Source organism: Mus caroli, unplaced genomic scaffold (genome assembly GCF_978045245.1).
Source record: "Mus caroli unplaced genomic scaffold, Mus_caroli_1 scaffold_12, whole genome shotgun sequence".
In the NCBI taxonomy this organism is placed as follows: domain Eukaryota; kingdom Metazoa; phylum Chordata; class Mammalia; order Rodentia; family Muridae; genus Mus; species Mus caroli.
This window is the reverse complement of record NW_028227267.1, coordinates 75,898,852-75,919,087: the sequence shown is the minus strand read 5'-3', so window position 1 is coordinate 75,919,087 and position 20,236 is coordinate 75,898,852. Positions and strand designations below refer to the sequence as shown.

General features: G+C 45.9%; 1 protein-coding gene across 8 annotated transcripts in view; it reads left to right on the top strand.

Moving 5' to 3' along the window:
- Positions 1 to 9,675: 9,675 nt before the first annotated feature.
- The window catches only part of Cnmd (chondromodulin), a 26,797-nt gene continuing 16,236 nt past the window's right edge, over positions 9,676 to 20,236 (top strand). For 4 of the 8 annotated variants that reach the window (XM_021182456.3, XM_021182455.2, XM_085828802.1 and 1 more), the window contains exons 1-3: positions 9,676 to 9,896; positions 10,313 to 10,456; positions 15,171 to 15,311. In XM_021182456.3, the coding sequence (XP_021038115.1) occupies positions 9,825 to 9,896; positions 10,313 to 10,456; positions 15,171 to 15,311 (357 nt within the window). In that variant the 5' untranslated portion in view covers positions 9,676 to 9,824. Of the gene's footprint in view, positions 9,897 to 10,138; positions 10,457 to 15,170; positions 15,312 to 20,236 lie in introns of those variants that run through there. The other 4 variants (XM_085828801.1, XM_085828800.1, XM_085828799.1 and 1 more) reach the window with 1 other exon arrangement.

Sequence of the window (20,236 nt, the reverse complement as noted above, 5' to 3'; positions counted from 1 at the left end):
CAGAAAAAGATAGCCAGGTGAACCTGACTGGAGGAAACCCCAAGGTCCAAGCTGATGGGGTTTGCAAATTGTCATCTTGGATCACTATTCTCAGTGATTCCAAGGCAAGAAATATGCAAGTTAGAATAGATTTGAATAAACTATTAATTGGACGTGCTGGTCTCTGGGGGAACCCAAGGCAAATCCCAGTAAACAGGCGCAGGTGCTAACTGTTTGCTGTTAAGGACGTCCTGAATATTCAGTCTCTACTCCCAGAAGCAATCACCTGTGACACAGAGGAGGCAACTGTCTTAGTCCCTGTTCGGTCACTCAATAAACATTTGCCAGTGACCTAGTGGGCTATGCACACCATATTAAACAAGAAAAGACTGCAGAGAGGTCTGAGAAGAGCCTTAGTAAGCTAGGAGCTTGGTGGTTTAAGAAGGATTAGAAATCCACAAGAGAATACAAGGTCATCTCATTGTGCAGTAGTGTGGCTTATTGACCCAGATCTTGAATTTCCCGGCTTGTTGTAATGCTTTATTTTCTATGCCATTGTCCGCATAAGTCACTGAGATATCCCAAAAGTTCCTTTTCTGTCCGTGAGTGAGATAAAAATCTTCTTGTCAAACACTGAGTTCTGAATTTTATACTAAAGCTAACAGCCACTGGCCACTTGAGCATTTCATACGGTAAGAGGACAAGCCACCCAAAACTCTGCAGTGGTGGCCCACAGGAAACATGAGATCTTTCAGTGAGGTTGGCCGTCCTGTGGTTCAGCCATATGCTTTTAAGAACCTGGGCTCTGCTCTTGCCTGTATCGGTTAACTGACTAAGCACCTGCCCCACGAACAGCGGTGAATAAGACACAATTCTGAATTCCCAGAAGCTCACATGATGAACTCATTCAGGAAAACAGACGTATGAACTGGTGAAGAGGCAGCCAGGGAAACGGCCCAAGCTTTCAATGTACTTGAGATTTGCCCTTTGCCCTTTGCACTCACAGCTCAGGGAACCGCAATGAGATCTTAAGCAGAAGTGTGGGAGCCTGTAAGCTGTAGTTTAGAAAAGTTGATGTCATCACAGCACGGAGATGGGCAGCAGAAGTAGCCGGTGTTACATTAAGCCCCATAGAGAGGCATTTGACAGGACATTTGTTATGTCTTCAGTGCTGGGACTTATTCTAGGGCTCTGTTAGGCAAATGCTCTACCACAAAGCTATGAGCACTCTGACCCTTTCTTTTATTTTGGCTAAGTTATCTTGGCTAAGTTGCCCAGGGGAGCCTTGAACTTGCAGCCAGTGCCCTTGCCTCAGCAGGTCTGTGCCTTTGGGCCCAGCTGTGAATTCAGATCTGGAGAGAAAATGTGTGCTATGAAGGCCATAAGCCAAAAGTCACCTCAAGGAGAAATTTGTCCCAGCTATTTCCCCAGCCTCCCATCAGTACAGCCTGCATACCTTAGCACACCCTGACTTTTAGATGAAGAGAAGACAGCTTGGAGGGCAGAGGCTAAAGTTAACTTGAAATTCACCTCTCCAAGCAGTCCCACATAAATTCAAAAAGACCCTGAGTTAACTCAGCTAAAAGGAAGAACCCTGCTTTGATGATTCCAAAAGAAAGGTAATAAACAAATTCCTAGTATTTCTCTTTGGAGCTCCGTTTTTTTTTTTTTTTTTTTTTTTTTTTTTTTTTTTTTTTTTTGAGCTATATGTACCATTCACACAGTATATATATATTTTGTGTGTGTGTGTGTGTCACCAATGTGAAAATGGTCTCTCTGTGCTAACTGAAAACAACCTGGGCAGCAGGAAGTGAGAGAGAGAAAACAAATAGAGCCCATGGGGTGGCACAACAGAAAGGGGAACTCTTGGAAAAAAAAGCACAAGAAGCTAATTGTCTATGACAGCCCCTGCATCAGTGCCCTACATGTCCCCAAAGGTTGTAGATGTCAGTGTTACCAGAAAAATCTAGAAGTGGGGTGGGGATACAGCTCAGTTAATAGAGTGCTTACCTAACGTGCATAATTCGCTAGGTTCAATCCCCAGTGCTACTCAGACTGGGCATGGTGTAATCTCCACCCTTGGCACAAAGGGGGCAGGATCAGTCATAAATCACCCCAGTCATCATCTGGGGTGGAGCCTCAGAAGACCCTCCCATCTATGCTGGGATGCTGTGGTAGATTGATACTGTGGAGGTAAGCACAGCAGCTCTGAGTTCATGAGTACAGCTGTCATGTCCCATCCAGAAGGCAGCACTACACACAGCCACTCCCCAGCCTCTGGTTCTTACATTCTTCCAGTCACTTTTTTTTTTAAGATTTATTTATTTATTATATGTAAGTACACTGTAGCTGTCTTCAGACACACCAGAAGAGGGAGTCAGATCTCATTACGGATGGTTGTGAGCCATCACGTGGTTGCTGGGATTTGAACTCACAACCTTTGGATAGAGCAGTCGGTGCTCTTAACCTCTGAGCCATCTCTCCAGCCTTCTTCCAGTCACTTTTATGTGATATTCACTGTGCCTTAGAAGGTTAATATAAATGTCTCATTCAGCTAATCACTCAATAATCATTTATTCTCTGCGTTGTTATGAGTCTCTAAGATCAGTTACAAGTCTGCAGTGACTGTTGCCCACTGTAAAAAAGTCGCTTCTAAGCCAGATGTGGTGGCACATGCCTTTAATCCCAGCACGCAGGAGGCAGAGGCAGGTGGATCTCTGAGTTCCAGGCCAGTCCAGTCTACAAAGTGAGCTCTAGGACAGCTACTTTTGAAAAACCAAAGCCAACCAAACAAACAACAAAATAAACAAACAAAGAAACAACCAACCAAAGACAAGGGCTGTGATGGGCGCTAATCCATGGGTAAACATAAATAAAGGTTTAGAAGGCAGTTAGAGAGCATGCCTATTTAGCAATACAACAGTAGTAGGCCTCCTGACCAGGGCCTAATACTTCCCCAGCCATGAATTTTTTACCAAGTTTACAAGTTTACAGGACCAGGCATTCATTTCCCACAGTGAAGTGCGCTCCAGTTAGGAAACAGTTGGTCACACCTAGTGCAGTGGTGCCACTATTGTTTCAGTGAGCACATGGTGCCTGGCAGGTCCTTCCATGACTATAATCTTTGTATTTGCCCCTCTGCTCCATCAAGCCACCATCATGACGTCGTTCCTGCCTATTCTAATTTATTAGCCCCTACTCACCTCACAGACCCCTCTCCCTCACTTACATCCTAGAAACGCCCAGACTCTGACATTCTGGCCTTGTCAGTACTTCCTTTAACATCCAGATGCCCCTAACGCCACCCACCCAGTGTCTGCTGTTTGCTTGGTGCTGATACATACTGGTGGTCTCTAATCCCAAACAGTCATTATTCTTGTGAATTTCAGACTGTGCTCTTCATGTAATAGTTACCAGCTTCTCCCACACTTCACCAGCCCCCACCAATCCCCAACCTCTCATGGCCGCAGATGCACTACTCGGCTTCTTTATTGACACTACCAAGTGTCATACCACCACTTAAATCTTCATGGCTCATCTCCGGACTCGGCATTTTGTAAAACATTGTTCTCCATTACCTTCTGATTGGTCAAATAAAGAGCTGAACAGCCAATAGCTAGGCAAGAAAGGAAAAGGTGGGGACTTCCAGGCTGAGAGAGAGAGAGAGAGAGAAAGAGAGAGAGAGAGAGAGAGAGAAAGAGAGAGAGAGAGACTCAGGTGGGGATCAGGAGTGGCCACTGGGATATGGATAAAGAAGGCGGTGCCAGAGCAAGACCATGTGGCTGGGAAGTAGGCCAGACCAGTATTGTCAGGTTAGAATAGCTGAGTATCTGCCTAGCTATAGTACCTGAAGCTCTTGATAAATATAAAAGTCCTGTGCATTATTCAGAGCAAGAGCAGGCATAGGAAAGCCCACACCTTTTTGTTTTGGTTTTGGTTTTGGTTTTTTTTTGGTTTCTCTGTGTAGCCCTGGCTGTCCTGGAACTCACTTTGTAGACCAGGCTGGCCTTGAACTCAGTAATCCACCTGCCTCTGCCTCCCAAGTGCTGAGATTAAAGGCATGGGCCACCACCGCCCGGCAAAAGCCCATACTTTTACAAATGATAGTGAGAAGAATAGTTAAGGAATAGTGAGGGAAAAAACAAAAACAAACAAACAAACAACAACAAAAAACCAACCACAAATAGGATGGGATCCAAGGGGGGAAAGACCTTTTTTAAAAAATGTATTTATTTATTTATCATATTTTTGTGTATGCATATATGTGAGGTATATCTCTGTATGGTACATATGTGCGTATGTGCATGAATGCACATGTATGTAGGGACCAGAGAAAGAATGTCTTCCTCTATCATTCTCAACCTTGCTCCTTTGAGAAAGGTTCTTTCCCTGAACCTGGAGCCATGATTAATGGCTAGGCTGTCTGCTAGCCATTTCCACTCCTGTCTTGCCTCTCTCAGTGCTGAGTTATGGACATGCTTGTCACCGTACTTGACTTTTCTGTGGGTCCTCGATGCTTGTACAAGCAAGTACTCTTGACCATTCAGCCATCTCAATAGTTAAGTCTTAACACGGTCTGGAAGAACCTATCAGCTGAGGTCACGCCTCGCTCTTCAGCCTCATTTCTGCGTGTCCTTTCTTCATTCCGGACAAGCCAGGTTTTCTTGCAAATATCAAACTCTTCAGCAACATCCTAGTCTTAGACTACGCAGTCTCTCGATGCTTCCATCTCCCACCAGGTCTCAGCGTCGAAGCTACCGCCGCCTTAGTCGGTACTCATATCCTCACCCGGTACAGATTAGGCAGGACAGAGTCTGCTGTGCGTCAGGACACTGCTTAGCACAACGCAATGGCCTCCTTTTGTGACTAACTTCTCAGTGAGCACCTTCCCTGATATTTGATAAGTTTCTTGCAATCGGGAGCCACATGGCCTCGCTAGTGACATGGCCCCATTCCAGTCACAGCACCCAAGCTGAAGGCAGAGCTGGATTCTAACAACGAGCCTACACTGAGTCCACTAGCCCGGTGGCAGCGAGGGTCAATCCACGGAGCAGGTAGTTAGTTATCTGACCCAGTTCTCCGTGAGCCCTCAGCCTTGCCTCCATGTTGTTTTCTATACTGTCATTCATGAATCATATTCTACAAATACACGCTTGAACTTAAAAGTGTCCAAATAGACCATGTTAACAGCACAAGCTCAGAGGAGGCAGACTGCAGTTCCCACCCACCCACCCTTCTCACCTCAGCAGCTGCTCTCTGCAAGTTTGAGCTCAGGTTATACAAATGTAGCAAAGTCCTGCTTTCTCCACCCAAATCTCACTCCACTCTCTCCTCAAGGACTCCACTCTCTCCTCAAGGTCAGTGTGTCTCCAGTACATCTGGTCACCGCTTGCTCGCTCGAATCTCTTTCCTCAAAGTTCCCCTTCTTGCTTGCTATGGGTCCAATTCTCTTCTGCCATATTATTATTAATATTAGCATTATTAGCATTATTAGGATCATTAGCACTAGCATTGCATTATTATTATTATTATTATTATTATTATTATGAGTCTAATTATAGCCCAGGCTAGCCTTTCATTCCCAGGGTAGCAGAGGGTGACTTTGAACTCCTGGTCCTACGCCCCCTGACTTCCTTCATCAAGGTTCCTGGTCTTCTCTTCTCCAGGCTGGAGTTCTTAAGAGAGCTGCTCCATTTTCAGCCTTCTCCTCCCACCCACTCACTGTTATTTATTATTTTATTCACTCATTTTTTGAATAGCTAATATGTGCTTCCAATTCAGAATTTAAAGCATTACAGAAGATGTACAGCGAACCGCTGCCCTTTCACCAGACTCCCAGGACCCACGATCATCCCAGAGGCAGCCCGCTAAGTCCAGCTCCTTCTTTAATCTCCATAGATCATATACATATATACTTATAGGAATTTTTATACTGAGGTATCTCTATTTTTTCTATCTCTGGGAGGGTTTTCCATTTAAAATATTTTAGAGGTTGTCTAATGTCAGTATATGCAAAGCTACCTCATTCTTCCAAGTGGCTGCCGAGGTCCCACTGTGAGGTTACGGCTTCAATTCTCTCTGGACGCTAAGGATCTTTCTATCTTTTGTTCTAACAAACATGTGACAGTGAGCATCCACCTTGTGAGTGCTTTTGCAGAATAAAATCCACAGAATGAAATTGCATTTTACATTTTGAAATCAAATCGTTCTCCGCAGAAGTCGTACCGTCTCATCTACCCACAGCAAGATATAAGAAGGCCTTGTTTCCCCCTCAGACTATGCAAGACTTTTTTAGACAACTGGTTTTTTTTTTATTTTTGCTAGTTTGAAAGGTGAAAATTAAAATTTTAAACCTTTAAATTTTTAAACCCCATACACATTTTATAATGGTCACCCTCTCCTGCCCCCTTCAAACTCCTCCTGTACCCCCCACATTCCTTTCTCAAGTTCATGTCCTCTTGCTCTATAATTTATATGCATGTGTGTGTGTACCCTAGAACCTGTGACTACAGAGGTCATAGACCCTTGAATCCATTTGGCTAAACGGATGTGATATCCAATTGTCTTCTAAATGCTTACCTTCTCCGTAGATCAGTGTGGCTCTTCGCCCTCGTCAAGAAGCATCCTCTGGCAGCAGAAAGGGAGCCATTACAGAGAATCGCACAAGGAGTTAAAGTGCAGAGACTACGTGAAGGTCTGGAGCACGTCACCAAATCAGACAGCCTAGTGCGGTCCCATACACTGGCTCAGAGAGCATCTTGGAAGAAGAGGTGGGAAGATTGTAAGAGCCAGTGGCTGGGGAGGACTGCTGGAGATAGAGGCTGGGGAGGACAGCTGGAGCCAGAGCCTGGGGAGGACTGCTGGACCCAGAGCCTGGGGAGGACTGCTGGACCCAGAGCCTGGGGAGGACTGCTGGAGCCAGAGCCTGGGGAGGACAGCTGGAGACAGGGGCTGGGGAGGACTGCTGGAGATAGTGGCTGGGGAGGACAGCTGGAGCCAGAGCCTGGGGAGGACTGCTGGAGCCAGAGCCTGGGGAGGACAGCTGGAGACAGGGGCTGGGGAGGACTGCTGGAGCCAGAGCCTGGGGAGGACTGCTGGAGCCAGAGCCTGGGGAGGACAGCTGGAGACAGGGCTGGGGAGGACTGCTGGAGATAGAGGCTGGGGAGGACTGCTGGAGCCAGAGCCTGAGGAGGACTGCTGGACCCAGAGCCTGGGGAGGACTGCTGGAGCCAGAGCCTGGGGAGGACTGCTGGACCCAGAGCCTGGGGAGGACTGCTGGAGCCAGAGCCTGGGGAGGACTGCTGGAGCCAGAGCCTGGGGAGGACAGCTGGAGACAGGGGCTGGGGAGGACTGCTGGAGATAGAGGCTGGGGAGGACTGCTGGAGCCAGAGCCTGGGGAGGACTGCTGGAGCCAGAGCCTGGGGAGGACTGCTGGAGCCAGAGCCTGGGGAGGACAGCTGGAGACAGGGGCTGGGGAGGACTGCTGGAGATAGAGGCTGGGGAGGACTGCTGGAGCCAGAGCCTGGGGAGGACTGCTGGAGCTAGTGGGGAGGACAGCTATAAAATGATGTCTTCTCGACATGACAGGGATGTTACCCCATGAACCCTCAACAAGGTCTACACCAGTTAACTAACCTTCCACCCTGGATGGAGAAGGTCACCCAATGCCCTACCTCTAGTTGAAAAGCTAGAGGTTTCTGGTGTCAGTGGGGAGTGGAGGGGTACTCCTTTATTTATTTTTCACGGACAAGCCCCCTGATAGGTTGTCCTTGCCCTATGTTCAAATGCACATGGGTAGCACTAAAGGCACACTGCGGATCTGCCGTATGGTTTTACTCAAGCACTTCTTTTTCAGCCATTTGTGTTTCTCCCTCTGTGAGTCATCTCTTCCTACCTTTTGCCTAGTTGGAGATGGTCTCTTACAGATCCTAGAACCACTCTATATTATTAAAGTGAATTCCCGTATATGATACTAGTGGCACCTATGTTTAGTCGCTGTGTAACCTCTTGTGATACAGGTTATATGCCCAATAAGACTAATGTTGTACTGTAGGTTTCCCCTGCCTCCTGACGGCAAAAATCCAGAGCCCTTCATGGTTCTCATGCTTTTCAACTTTTGACTCTGCTGAACAGTCTCTTTCAACTATATGCGGTCTGTACTAAGACTCACCTTCTCTGTCGGGTCTCTGGTTTCCCTGTAATTCCTGGGACCGTGTTCTCGGGAAAGGCTATCTGCTCATCCTCGTTCAGCAGAGGCCAGGAGAAGCCCAGCTGGATCTCACTGGGCTCTACCCCTGCACCATCCGTGGGATGTGCAGGCAAGGATTTTACACGTATCCAGGGGGTGTGCAGACAAAGTGCCTTAGACTGATCACTAGACTCTTTTTGCCATCAAGCTTAACAGTCTAAACACTGTCCCTCCCAACGTACCCCCTCACCCGATCTTCTGCAACTCTCATTGTCCTGGTAGGTCTGAAACCATCCCCTGAGACTCAGCAGGTGCTGGCAGCTCTGTGGTGACAGTGACAGTGTTTTCCATTCCTCTCTTCCCTTGCAGCCCCACATCCGAGCTCTTAGCCTAAGAGCCACATCTCCACGTAAGAATGCCTTTCTTGATCCTTAAACACTCTCCTGCTGCAGCCTTGCACATCCACGGTCCCTCTGCTCAGGAAACTTCATTTTCCTCCCAAGCACCAGCCCTCAGTCACTTCTCAGCAGAGAGTTCTAAAACAACTAAATCTCCCAGTGTGAACTGAGGAGTCCTGGCTCCAAGTGAGGTACCACGGAAGAAGACATATTCTTCAAAGGTGGGAACGTGCCTCAGAGAAAAGCATGCTGGGAAACTCATAAAACCAGGAGTGTTGGCCAATACCTGTGCTCCCAGCACTCCAGAGATGGCGGGAGGAGAATTCAAAGTTTAAGGTCATCCTCAGCTACATATGGAGTTCTGGGTCATCCTGAGCTACATGAGACTGTCAACAACAAAAAAGCAAACCATGTTCTCTGTCCACTTAACGGAGCTATTTACTACATATATGTAAATGATATGTAACCACCTTTTATTTGTCCCTTTGGTCATAGCCAATCAGTGTTTGGGAGACGCGTTCCCCACCACTTCTGCTGTTTAATCATTGTGGACTTAACTATAGGCGTTTTCTTTCCTTCCAGGCTCCCCGTTTCCTCTGCTTCAGGACCTTTCTGCTTCTGCTGCACTGTTGCAGTAATTAAACCTCTCCCTTAGAGGATCCAGTGGCAAAGGCCATCTCCAACATTCTGCCCCATGCTCTAGTTCCAGGGGAGTCCAGCAGTTCCCACCTCCAGCGGAAACCCTAGTAGAAAGGGTGTCTTAACATTGGCACTTGAGACAGGCCCCCTATCTCTCATCACACTCCCCTCTCATTCTGTTTCCAGGGCCCCTTGGAGAAATAGGCTCCAGCCAGTGTCACACTGCAAAGCCCTCTGATACTCTAAGAAATCCTGGCAAGCTAGTAACTGGGGGTGGCCGTGGGGTTCCAAGGCTCAACATCCCTTACATACTCAAACCTGTCTGGATGTCCCTCTGGGTTTTTGGAGGGGAGAGAGAGAGGGGAGGACACATCTGAGAAAGCAGGATAAGCTGAGTAGGCTGCTCGAGGGTGGAGGGAAGAGGGAGGGGAGAGGTGAGGTGCTGGAAGGGGTGGGGACAGAAGGGCTGGCCAGAGCAGGACGCTGCTGTTGTTGCTGCTGCTGCTGCTCCTGCTGCTGCTGTTGTACAGGGGGCATTCATTGTAGGGACAAAGGGACAGTTGGTACAGTCAGGACAGTGGGACAGGGCCTTCGAGTATCTTACTTCTCCATCTTCAGCCATGACAGAGAACTCAGACAAAGTTCCTATCACCATGGTAGGGCCTGAGGACGTTGAGTTTTGCAGTCCCCCGGTGAGTACCTCCTGGGTCCCCAGGACTGCTGTGGAGTAAGTCCAGACACAGAGACCCCGGCTTCCTGTGGGTGCCAGGTCCACTTCTGGGATCAGGGATTTGGGCCTTTGGATGTGTGGTGATGAGGGAATCAAATGAGAAAGCCCAGTGTGGGGGGAGAGTGTCAGGGTACACAGGATCCACCACAGGCGTGGAGGGAACGTCTTGTGACAGCAGAGGGTGCAGTACTAGGGGGCCCGCCTAGGGAAGAGTCTGCTATGGTACTTCCATGCCTGAGAACAAGGGACCCTCGCAAGGCAGCTTCTGAGTGTGCTTGGGGCCAAGGTTTCCTACTCCAGTCCTCGCGGTTCCCCCGGGACACAATGCAGGGATCGCGAGTGTGGGTGGCACGGCAACCAGTCCATCCTGCCCCGCAGGCATACACCACCGTCACCGTGAAGCCCTCCGGGAGCCCAACACGGCTGCTCAAGGTGGGAGCTGTGGTCCTCATTTCTGGCGCGGTACTGCTGCTCTTCGGAGCCATCGGGGCCTTCTACTTCTGGAAGGGGAATGACAATCACGTAAGTTCAACGAGTGGCTCCCCAGTTGGGATGCAAGGGCCGCCAGGTGCTCAGGGTGGACGAACCCCTAGGTGGAGCCAGAGCGCTGGTCGGCCAGCGGGCACAGCCTGCTGCTCCCTTTGGTCCCCTTGGTTCTCTTGGACACCTCCCTTCGCAGGTCTAGCCTAAAGTGGGTACAGGGTACAGAGTAGGCAAGCTCAGGGTTCCTAGGATGAAAACGGAAACGGGGACTGTTCGAGAACGCCCTGGACACTGTGGGGAAAGTCATTTTCTGCCATCCCAGCCTAACGCAGCTTACCAGGCAGTTGTGAGGCAGTGGGTAGGGCGCGTGACCTCTCTGAGCTTCTTCTCCAGAAAGAAAGAAATGAAAGTAAATGATCCTTGATGCCTGTCCCAGCTGAGGAAAGCCATAAATTTAAATAGGACAAAGGGTAGAAAGAATATTCAGTCCTACAGCTGAGGGAAAAATCTTTAACAAGAAAGTTCTCCTATTTGTGACCTATTTATTCATTCTCCTTTTTTTTTCTGTGTTAAAACAAAAAGTCAGACTTCCTTAGAGGTAACAAATCTCCTTTAAGAATCAGTGTGGTCACCTGTGATTTAATGGCAAAAGTCTCACTAACGACTCTCCTCCCTTTATCTGCTCAATGAGATTAAGGCTGGATAGACTCTCTCAAGGAGTATAAAAAGTGCTTCTGTCTTAACTGGGCAGAGTTCCAATGCGTTCTCTAAATACCTGAGTGTGTCCACCTATGTAAAAGGGGACATTTTATCTTGATGACCATTGCCATGCCGGGTATAAGCTTATTCCAGCTAATGGAAAAGAATTCCATCTCCAGGGAGCACACAAAGGGCTCTTTCTTAATCACTGTCCTCCAAGGATCGCTGACTGCCTCTTTTCCTCCTCTCCCACCATGAAATTCAAGGCATGAACGAATTCCAGTACTTAGAGAAAATGGTGCTGAAAGCAATTCAACCATTTTACACAACACATCTTCTGCAGTCACTGCATAATTTGTATTTTTAACTCAAAAGCCTCATGTAGATAAGCAAGCCATTTAGCACGGAGTCTGTTTTAGAGACTATATCAAATTTACAAGCATCAATTTGTAAGATCGGAATTGCGCTGTATTTTGTGTGGATTTGAAAAGTGCCTTAATGTATTTGTATTTTAAATATAGACACTGGTGGATGCTCATATGTGAAAGCACAGAATTTGAACATGAGAGTGATTTTTAATGTCTATGTCTCCATTTGTAGCAGGGTTGAGATTGTCACCCTTGGGGAAATTTGATGGTGTTAGAGTACAAATACTATCTTTTAGACAACAAAATCTCGATGATGAAAGTAATTTGAAGACAAAAAATAGCTTTGCTTTTTAAGGGTTATTTTGTTTTGTTTTGTTTTGTTTTTGTAAATATTTTGGCCATGAAAGCAATACCATTTGGCATTTAATTAAAGACAAACATGGCTAGCTGACAAGCTTCTTAGAATAAGCCATCACCCTGAAGAAGTGGGCTCCCACTTCTCATATCTTTCATTTTCCTGCAAGATGTTTGGTTTAAGAGAGCAGTATTAAATCCTAAGAATATGGAGGAATAGTAAATCACATTTTATTGCTAACAATCAAAGTTATTGCTATTTCCTACTCAGACAGGAGAATGAAGAAAATCATGGCATTTTTTTTCTGGAAAAAAATTTGTCTAATGCTGTTCCATATTATTTAAGTCTGGCAAGCAAATCACAGAATTTGAAGTAGAATGCATTTGACAGTATCTATGCTATGCACATGCATGGATCTGCTGTCTTTGAATATAACTCTAAATCACCCAAAGACAGCATAGTCAAAAAAGATAAGTATCTATCACACAGGAACGATCATCAAGCTAATGGACTCCCTGTTCTCTGGAGAGTTTCAGGCCTGGGCTCTCTGCATTAGTTTACAAAGGAGCACCAGCTGTGAAGTTCTCACCTCTCCCTTTCATAGGGTTCAACCCCCAAGGACAGGTCTGCTCAAATTTAGCTGGAGGGTTACCAAGCACAGGGCACTAATCATGAGGGGATCGCTGACGGAGCTCAAATATTGAGGCCATTTTTCATCCACATTATTGTAAATGGAACAAGGCGTTGAGACATGGGAAATTCCCATCAGTGCCAGACAACTGACAACTCTACCAGTTCAGTGAGGTGGGGAGACCATGGCTTGCGGGCTTTTTCTTAGATTAATTTTTCTAGACATTTTCCCAAACATTATGTAATTAATCTTATAGAACCGAGGCCTTATTAAAAACTCATTAGCAAATATCCTTGGCTGTAAAAGGCACCATATTGAGCAGAATTTTGGCAAATAATAAACTTCATTGTACTTGGTGAGAAATAGCCTTAGGTGCCAACATCTCCCTCCCTGGGCTTAGAGAAGATAATGTAATTGCCATTCCAGCAATTCAGCTTCCTGCCCTGCTCAGGGCCCAGAACTTTGGAAACTGCAGACTGCCTCCCACCCTCCCCCACTCCAAGATGGCACAGGCTTTTCCTGCAACCACCAGCATGAGCGTGCCAGGCAGACTGTAGCCAGGGAGCCTCTCCTGAGAAGAAAAGTGCAACTGTTGGAAAGTGAAATTCCGACTGGAAGGGTCAAAGCCAGCCTGGTACATAGTGTGATAAACTGTGATATGTATGGGGTGGGGGGATAAAGAGAAACCGGCCAAAAAGAATTTCTAAATGGTTAGATTCTAAAGTGCTGCACTGCCTTAGTTTGCTGTCATCTGAGTGGTGAACTCACAGGCCAGGTTCCTCTAACAGTCACCGCTAACCCATGTGTACAATGGCTGCTCTGAGCTCCCAGGGCAGAACAGAGCCTGCTTTCTCAGCTGGCGTGCAGAAAGGCCTGGTTTAGCCAAAACCAAAAAACAAAACTCCAGGCTTCTATAACTGGGCTGCTTCTGAGGGAGAAACTGGAACAGGCTGCTGGGCTCTGCTCCATCTCTGCTGAGTCTGTCTGAATCCTACAGGGTGGCCCCCCAGTCAGGGCAGCTTAGGAAACTGGAGGCTGCTGGGTTCCTGGAAGGAGGCAGGAAGGCAGGGATGGACATGCTGGAGTGGTACTGATATTTCTTCTAAATGAAACCGGCTGCCTGGAAGGAAGGGTAGGAGTGACAGAGCCATTCCCACATCTCTGATGATAAAATAGTGCTCTGTGAGTCTAGTACTAATGAGTTTTCTCCAAGTAACGATCCTGTAATAATGGCTGCATTTTCTAGTGTTTATCCAGTAGTTGTAGTCACTCTTCATAATGAGGGAGAAAAATCAGACTTGAATAAAGTCACAGTTCTTTGCTGTGCTGAGTGGCTGACCTGGCATGAGATAGAAATTTCGTCATCGGTTTTCAGTCTTTTCCCTTTTACTTGTGTGTGACCACGCATGCACTTTCTACGTTAGGCAGACGATAGTTAGATAACGGATGATTAATGAAGACAGATAGCTACCTAAACTCCTAAAAAGAAGGAAAGAAGAGAAAGCCAGCAGCATGCTCGACTGGAGCAGTGTGTGAATTATTTTTAAGCTATTACAGAGAGTGATAAGCTGTCCAAAAAAAGAAAGTCCTTTGGATAATTTAATTTAGTGATAGCTTTGTTCTTCCTTTCTTTCTTCCTTTCTTTCTTTCTTTCTTTCTTTCTTTCTTTCTTTCTTTCTTTCTTTCTTTCTTTCTTTCTTCCTTCCTTCCTTCCTTCCTTCCCTTTTTTCTTCTCCTTCTTCTTCTTTTTGAGATATAGTTTCTCTATGTAACCCTTGCTCTCCTGGAGTTTGTTATGTAGACCAGGTTGGCCTTGACCTCACAGAGATCTGCCTGCTTCTGCCTCCCGAGTGCTGGCACGTATAAGACAGACCCCAGCCCTGTCTGTAATCCTTACCGTATGCTACCCCACACATCACCTTGACTGATGAATTTAAAAAATCAGCCTTTAAGCAAAGATGCCAGTGTTTCAGCCAAATGCCTTTCCATCTATCTGTGGGTGGTTCTCAGTCCAGCTACAAATAGAATTAAACTTTAGAAAACTCAACTTCACAGTTGAGCTTTAATTGGTCCAGATATGATCCCTAGTTGCTTCTGATGGGTAGCCGAGACCCAAGTCCTTGAGCTCTTTAAGTAGCTATCAAGCACTACCGAATATTCTACTTAGATAGTATTTTAAAACAATCAGACTGAGGAGATGGCTCCCTTGCTAAAGTACTCACCATGCAAACCTCAGGAACTGAAGTCACATTGTAAGATGGCTCCCTTGCTAAAGTACTCACCATGCAAACCTCAGGAACTGAAGTCACATTGTAATCCTATCACGGGGGAGTACAAGACAGGCTTTCGGGGGCCAGCCAGTCTAGTTGAATTGGTCCATCTAGGTTCAGTGAGACACAGTGTCTCAAAAAAGTAAGGTGGTTAACAATGAAGGAAGATAGCTGACATTAACCTCTGGCTTACATAGACACACACACACACACACACACACACACACACACACACACACACACACACCAGAAATCATTGTACTAGCTGACTGGTATATGGATAGATTCCTCAAATGAAAGTATTCCTATTAATGCTGTTTTTCTGTATCTATGAAAAAGATGGAACCATCCTCACATATTGTGGGTCTAAAGATAAGCCCCAAATCGCTGAAAGGAAGAAGGTACCAAAGACTCTTTTGTTCCCCTCTAGATTTACAATGTTCATTACAGTATGAGTATCAATGGGAGACTACAAGATGGGTCAATGGAAATAGATGCTGCGAACAACTTGGAGACCTTTAAAATGGGAAGCGGAGCGGAAGAAGCAATTGAAGTCAACGATTTTAAAAATGTAAGTATACTTCACGCATTTGCAGAGTCTAACAGGTGAAGCCCTGGCTTTTCCAGTCCGAGGAGAAGCAGCCACTCTCGCTCGCACGCACGCACGCACGCACGCACGCACGCACGCACGCACGCACGCAGTGGTTACTTTTCTCAACAGCAGCTTCTCAGCCAGCACCCCACTTGCATTGTGTAGCTTCTGCTTCTTGAGAAAGGGTCTTGCTTTGTCCTCCATCTTCTTGCAATGAAGAGGAAATATAGGCAAATATACAAAATAACAAAACCCTTCGGGTGCGGTAAACCCAGGTGTCAGGCAGGAAGGCACAGGAGGACATTACATGAGCCCTGGAGTTTGAAGTAGACGGAGCAACATGCGATTCCCATCTCCAAGCCAAAACAAAAGTATGATAGTGAGTTTACTTCTAGAAAATATGTGGACTTAGAAGTCAAAATTAAAGCTTTATTGTTTCAAATGGGAAAACATAATGTCATTGCCAAGAACTGACGCTTCTTGACATTGCACAAAGTCTTTGAGAAGGGCCTGTGAGAACCAGGCGATACTCCATAACTTGACATGTAGAGTGCTCAAATAGTCTTCAACAGCAAGGGCAAAACTTTGGATTTCTAGAGAATAGAGACATTTTAATGACTGGGTAGTTGGGTTTGTCAACAGTAGATTCTACATCCATATTTCTCTAATTTCCATTTAATCCAGAAAATAAGCATGGGTGGATGCCTATCATAAGCCATGTTTTCTGGCATGGCCTATTACAAAAGAAACATTTGAGTCCCTTTTTGTTTTGAGCAAAATTTAATTGAGAGGCAGTTTGAGACACTGGGCTCCTGGTTGATGCTTCAGTGTGCATCTGCTGACTTGGGCTACACTTCCCATCGGCTGACAAAATCTACGGCTCTTCTGTTCTGTGATGAGGAAGAAGCACTTGTGTTTGGGTTCTTCTGCTAAATCGGCAGACGATGTGGGTGAAGCTTCATAGTGAAGGAGGGCTCTTGAAAATAATGTCTCTTTGGATAGTTCATTGGTCTACAAACATCTCATCAACCCATCTTCCTCTGATTTATGAGAAACACGAAAGAAGCTTTTCATTGATAGGAAAGCACTCTCCTCTCGTGGGAGCCAAAACACGCGTCACAAGTCCTTTTGAATTCCCAGCAGATGCTAGCATTAGTGATCTGAGATGCTGACTATCGATGCCAGTGAAGCCTGGCTGTGTTCACAAAGGACCCTGACCTGGGAACAGGCTCTGAAGCCCTGAGTGTGCCCAGCTGCACTTTGTGTGGTTATCAGATTGCAAATGGTTCTGGTCTGTGCACAAGTATAATTTCTCTGAACCTATTAAATGCTTTTACTGCAAAACCCAGGACAGGGAAAAACATTTTTTTCCTCTGTACTACTCAATATAAACTAATAAAATGTGGCTCCTCTGTACACATTATTCAATCCAGGACAAAATTGAGTACCTGTGATGTGCCCACAATGTCAGAATATGCAAATGGGGTTGTGAGGATGAGCTACAAAAGGACCCTCACTCTTGGGAGGTTGATGTGTCAAAAATATCCTCTGAAAATATTTTAATCCCAAACCTATATATCTGTTTTATAATCCTTTGCTTCTTTCTAATAATGGTATTGATTGTGTTTTGTTCTCATAGACGAACAGGGCCACAAATATTTCATAAGCTGATCAATTCTCTTTGATAGCTTCTACATTTCTCTAAGTCAGAACTGGTGAGTGGAACATTTTTTTGATGGATAGTACCTGCTATGGGTTTAAACAAGCCTGGCCTTTTGAAAAGACATGAATCAGACTCTGTGGTCATCTTCTATTACTTTTGCCTCTATTTTAAACCATCAGTCAAACGCAGGAAGTGTTGAGTGAGGCTTACTGTATGGAGGGATAACGCTAAGCACAAGGGGTGGAAGATGACTGACGTTTATCCTTCAAGGACCTTCTGGTCCGGTCTAGAAGAAAGACATGCACACAGAAATGGCTTGAGGTCAGCCCCTAAATATATCATGATAAGCTATGGGCAAAGTGTGCCCCACACAGAAAGGCATCGCTGCCAATTCGAGGCTTTGCACAGGCATGGCAGAGGTGAGGACGTGGTAATTGAATAATGACCTGAGGAATGATTTGTGGTGCTGGGAACTGAACCAAGGGGCTTTCTTGTGCTAAGCTATCACCCTACCACTCAGCTACAGTCCCAACCCTTTCGAGAAATCGTCTGAACTTTAACAGGGAGAGCTGGAAAGGATACTACAAAAGGATTCACAGTCCCACTCTCAATGTGGTCAACTACATCAAGGACAGGGACAGAGATTGATGGAAATGCAGGTGGGGGCTAGATCATGGAAAGTTCTACCTGTAAGTTGATACCTGGGACCCCAGTATTTTAACACAGTCCAACAGAGAACAGACACCGTAAGAAAGAGGAGCTCTGAAAAAACAAACAAACAAACAACAACAGAAAAACAAGTGCCCCAAACTTTGTGCCCTGAGACAAACAAGCAAGCAAGGGTTGATTCACAGCTCGTGGTTTGTATTCTAAAAGATTATACCCTGACAAGCATCCATGTTGTTGGTGAAAGCCAAGTTCCTCAGACCTGAAACCATATTTCAGGAACAGAAGTAGAAACCAACAACAGACAGCAGTGGTGAGTACATTTGGATATCATGGTTTCCAGAAAACAATTCTTTTAATATGTGGATATCTGAAATTTGTGATTTAAAAGCTAAAGGAAAAAAAAAAAACTACAGCATGAACCTACCTTGAAAGTAGGTAGGTTATTGATTTCAAAAAAAATCAATATAACCCTCAACTGTAATGTAAAGGAACAATAAAATGAGGGTAATTTATAATGAAATATGGATTTCATATGTGCATACTCTGCCAGATGCACATCAATAAAGCCAAGTGCATCTAGGTCAGTGCCTCGCCACACCCACAGTGCAGGTGGTCACAAGTGTTCTTTGACAGTTAGGAGTTTTTCTCAAACAGTAGGCATCAGTACTGAGGCCTTGATGGGCATGGCTACGCATGCCTGCCAACCCGGAACTTGCGAAGCGGGAATAGATAGGGTTGTGAGTTTGAGACAAGTCTAAGATTCTGTCTCAAAAAAAACCCTAATTGACTTTTATTTCTAAGTCGCCATTTATAGGAAATTGACTGTGCTGTGAGCTATGCTTAGTCACTGTATGTTTTTATGTAAATTGGAAATGGTATCCTGTGCCGGGCAAGTACCTCCAGGCAGCTCAGATTCTTAAGACTCAGGATGGTTGATTCTTCAAGATTCCAGGGCTCTACGAGATCCCCCGAAAAACCAGGATACCCCAATCTTTGTATCAGACCCTTCCAAAGGTTTCTAAAATGCCTGTTGGGTACAAGACTCTCTTCCCTCCTTGAGGCCCTCCCTTAGGAAGCACAACCAGGGTGGTATCATGGCTCCTTTAATGAACAAACGTTAGGGGTTTTTTGTTTGTTTGTTTGTTTGCTTGCTTGCTTTTTGTTGGTTTGTTCTTTCAATCTTCACTTGTTGCCTTTGTTAGCAAATGTCCTCATTATCATGGGCTTCTAGGCCCCCCGTTTGTTTACTAGCAGAAGAGATTTGCTTGACTTCCTTGTACTTCCCCATCTGTGTCATCTCTTAATATATACCGTCACTCGCAGCTTTGCAGCCAGACTGGATGGTGAGGTTGACTTCCCTTCCACTGAGCTGTCAGCAAGCCCTGCAGTGTGTGGACTGTGAGGGCCAACAGGACTTGGTGAACTTTCAGTGTAGCTATCTGCAGTTAGAATCTGCTCTCTCCAAGCATTCTGGAATGATGCGTGCTTTCCTCCCTACACATCTCATGTTTCAGAGAGCATGTGTGTTTGGGGTTAGAAGACATATTACGCACGGAGCAGTGATCTCTCTCCCTCCCTTGCTCTTTAAGCTACAAGTCGTAGATTTGCATGCAGAGTAGGAGCAGCAGAACTTTGGGAAGTAGCTTAGCAGATGCCAGTGGTTCTCAAGCCGTATCCCCGAGGTCCCAGCAGGACAGCCTCCAAGGGCTTGATGCAAATACTAACTTAAGATGTACTGAATCAGAAATCCTTCCCCTGGGCTTGGGACCCAGCCCTTTGGGTTTTGTCCCAGTGACTCTGATATGAACAAATGTTTGAGTCCCAGGTACAGGAAACACTTGGGTTGAAAGACTATTATAGTCATTTAAAAACTACTCTGCCAAGTTCCCTTTACCCTAAACTGCTGGGCCTCAATTCTAAGCGTCCGTCATTGCCATCTGGTGGTTTAAGAATACTCATAGATCAAGCCCCACTAGCAATGCAATAAGAATCTCTTGGGATAGTCCAGCAGCTCGGTTCTGTTTTTCGGTTGGTTTTGTTTATTTATTTTGACAAGATCTCATGTACCTCAGAGTAGCCTACATAGCCTACATACTCACTGGATAAGCAAGGATGACCTTAAACTTTCAATCTTTCTGCCTCCGCCTCCCTAGAGCTACAAAGCCTGGTTATAACAACAATGTTCTTAAAATCTCTCCATGGGACTTTGGTTCCCAAAGCAGACCTCTATAGTTAGACCATGCCTCTTCTCTGTCTAGGAGCTGGGTTGAGAGAAATAAGGTGACAGGAGTTGTAACCTGCAGGACTTAAGCTACAAGCCCTAGATTTACATGCAGGGAAGGAGCAGCAGAACTTTGGGAAGTAGCACAGCAGATGCCGGTGGTTCTCAAGCATGAACAAGAGGCCTGCTGGATGAACAAGCAGGCATCAAGGCAAAGAGTGGGCCATGCAGGAAGACTCAGCCCCTCCCACCCCCCATTCTAAGTCTGTTACCTGCCAGCCTCTGTAGATTTCAGGTCCTGAGCATGACTCTCCTGCAGCGTGACATTTGGTTAACTTGATTCTCCATTTA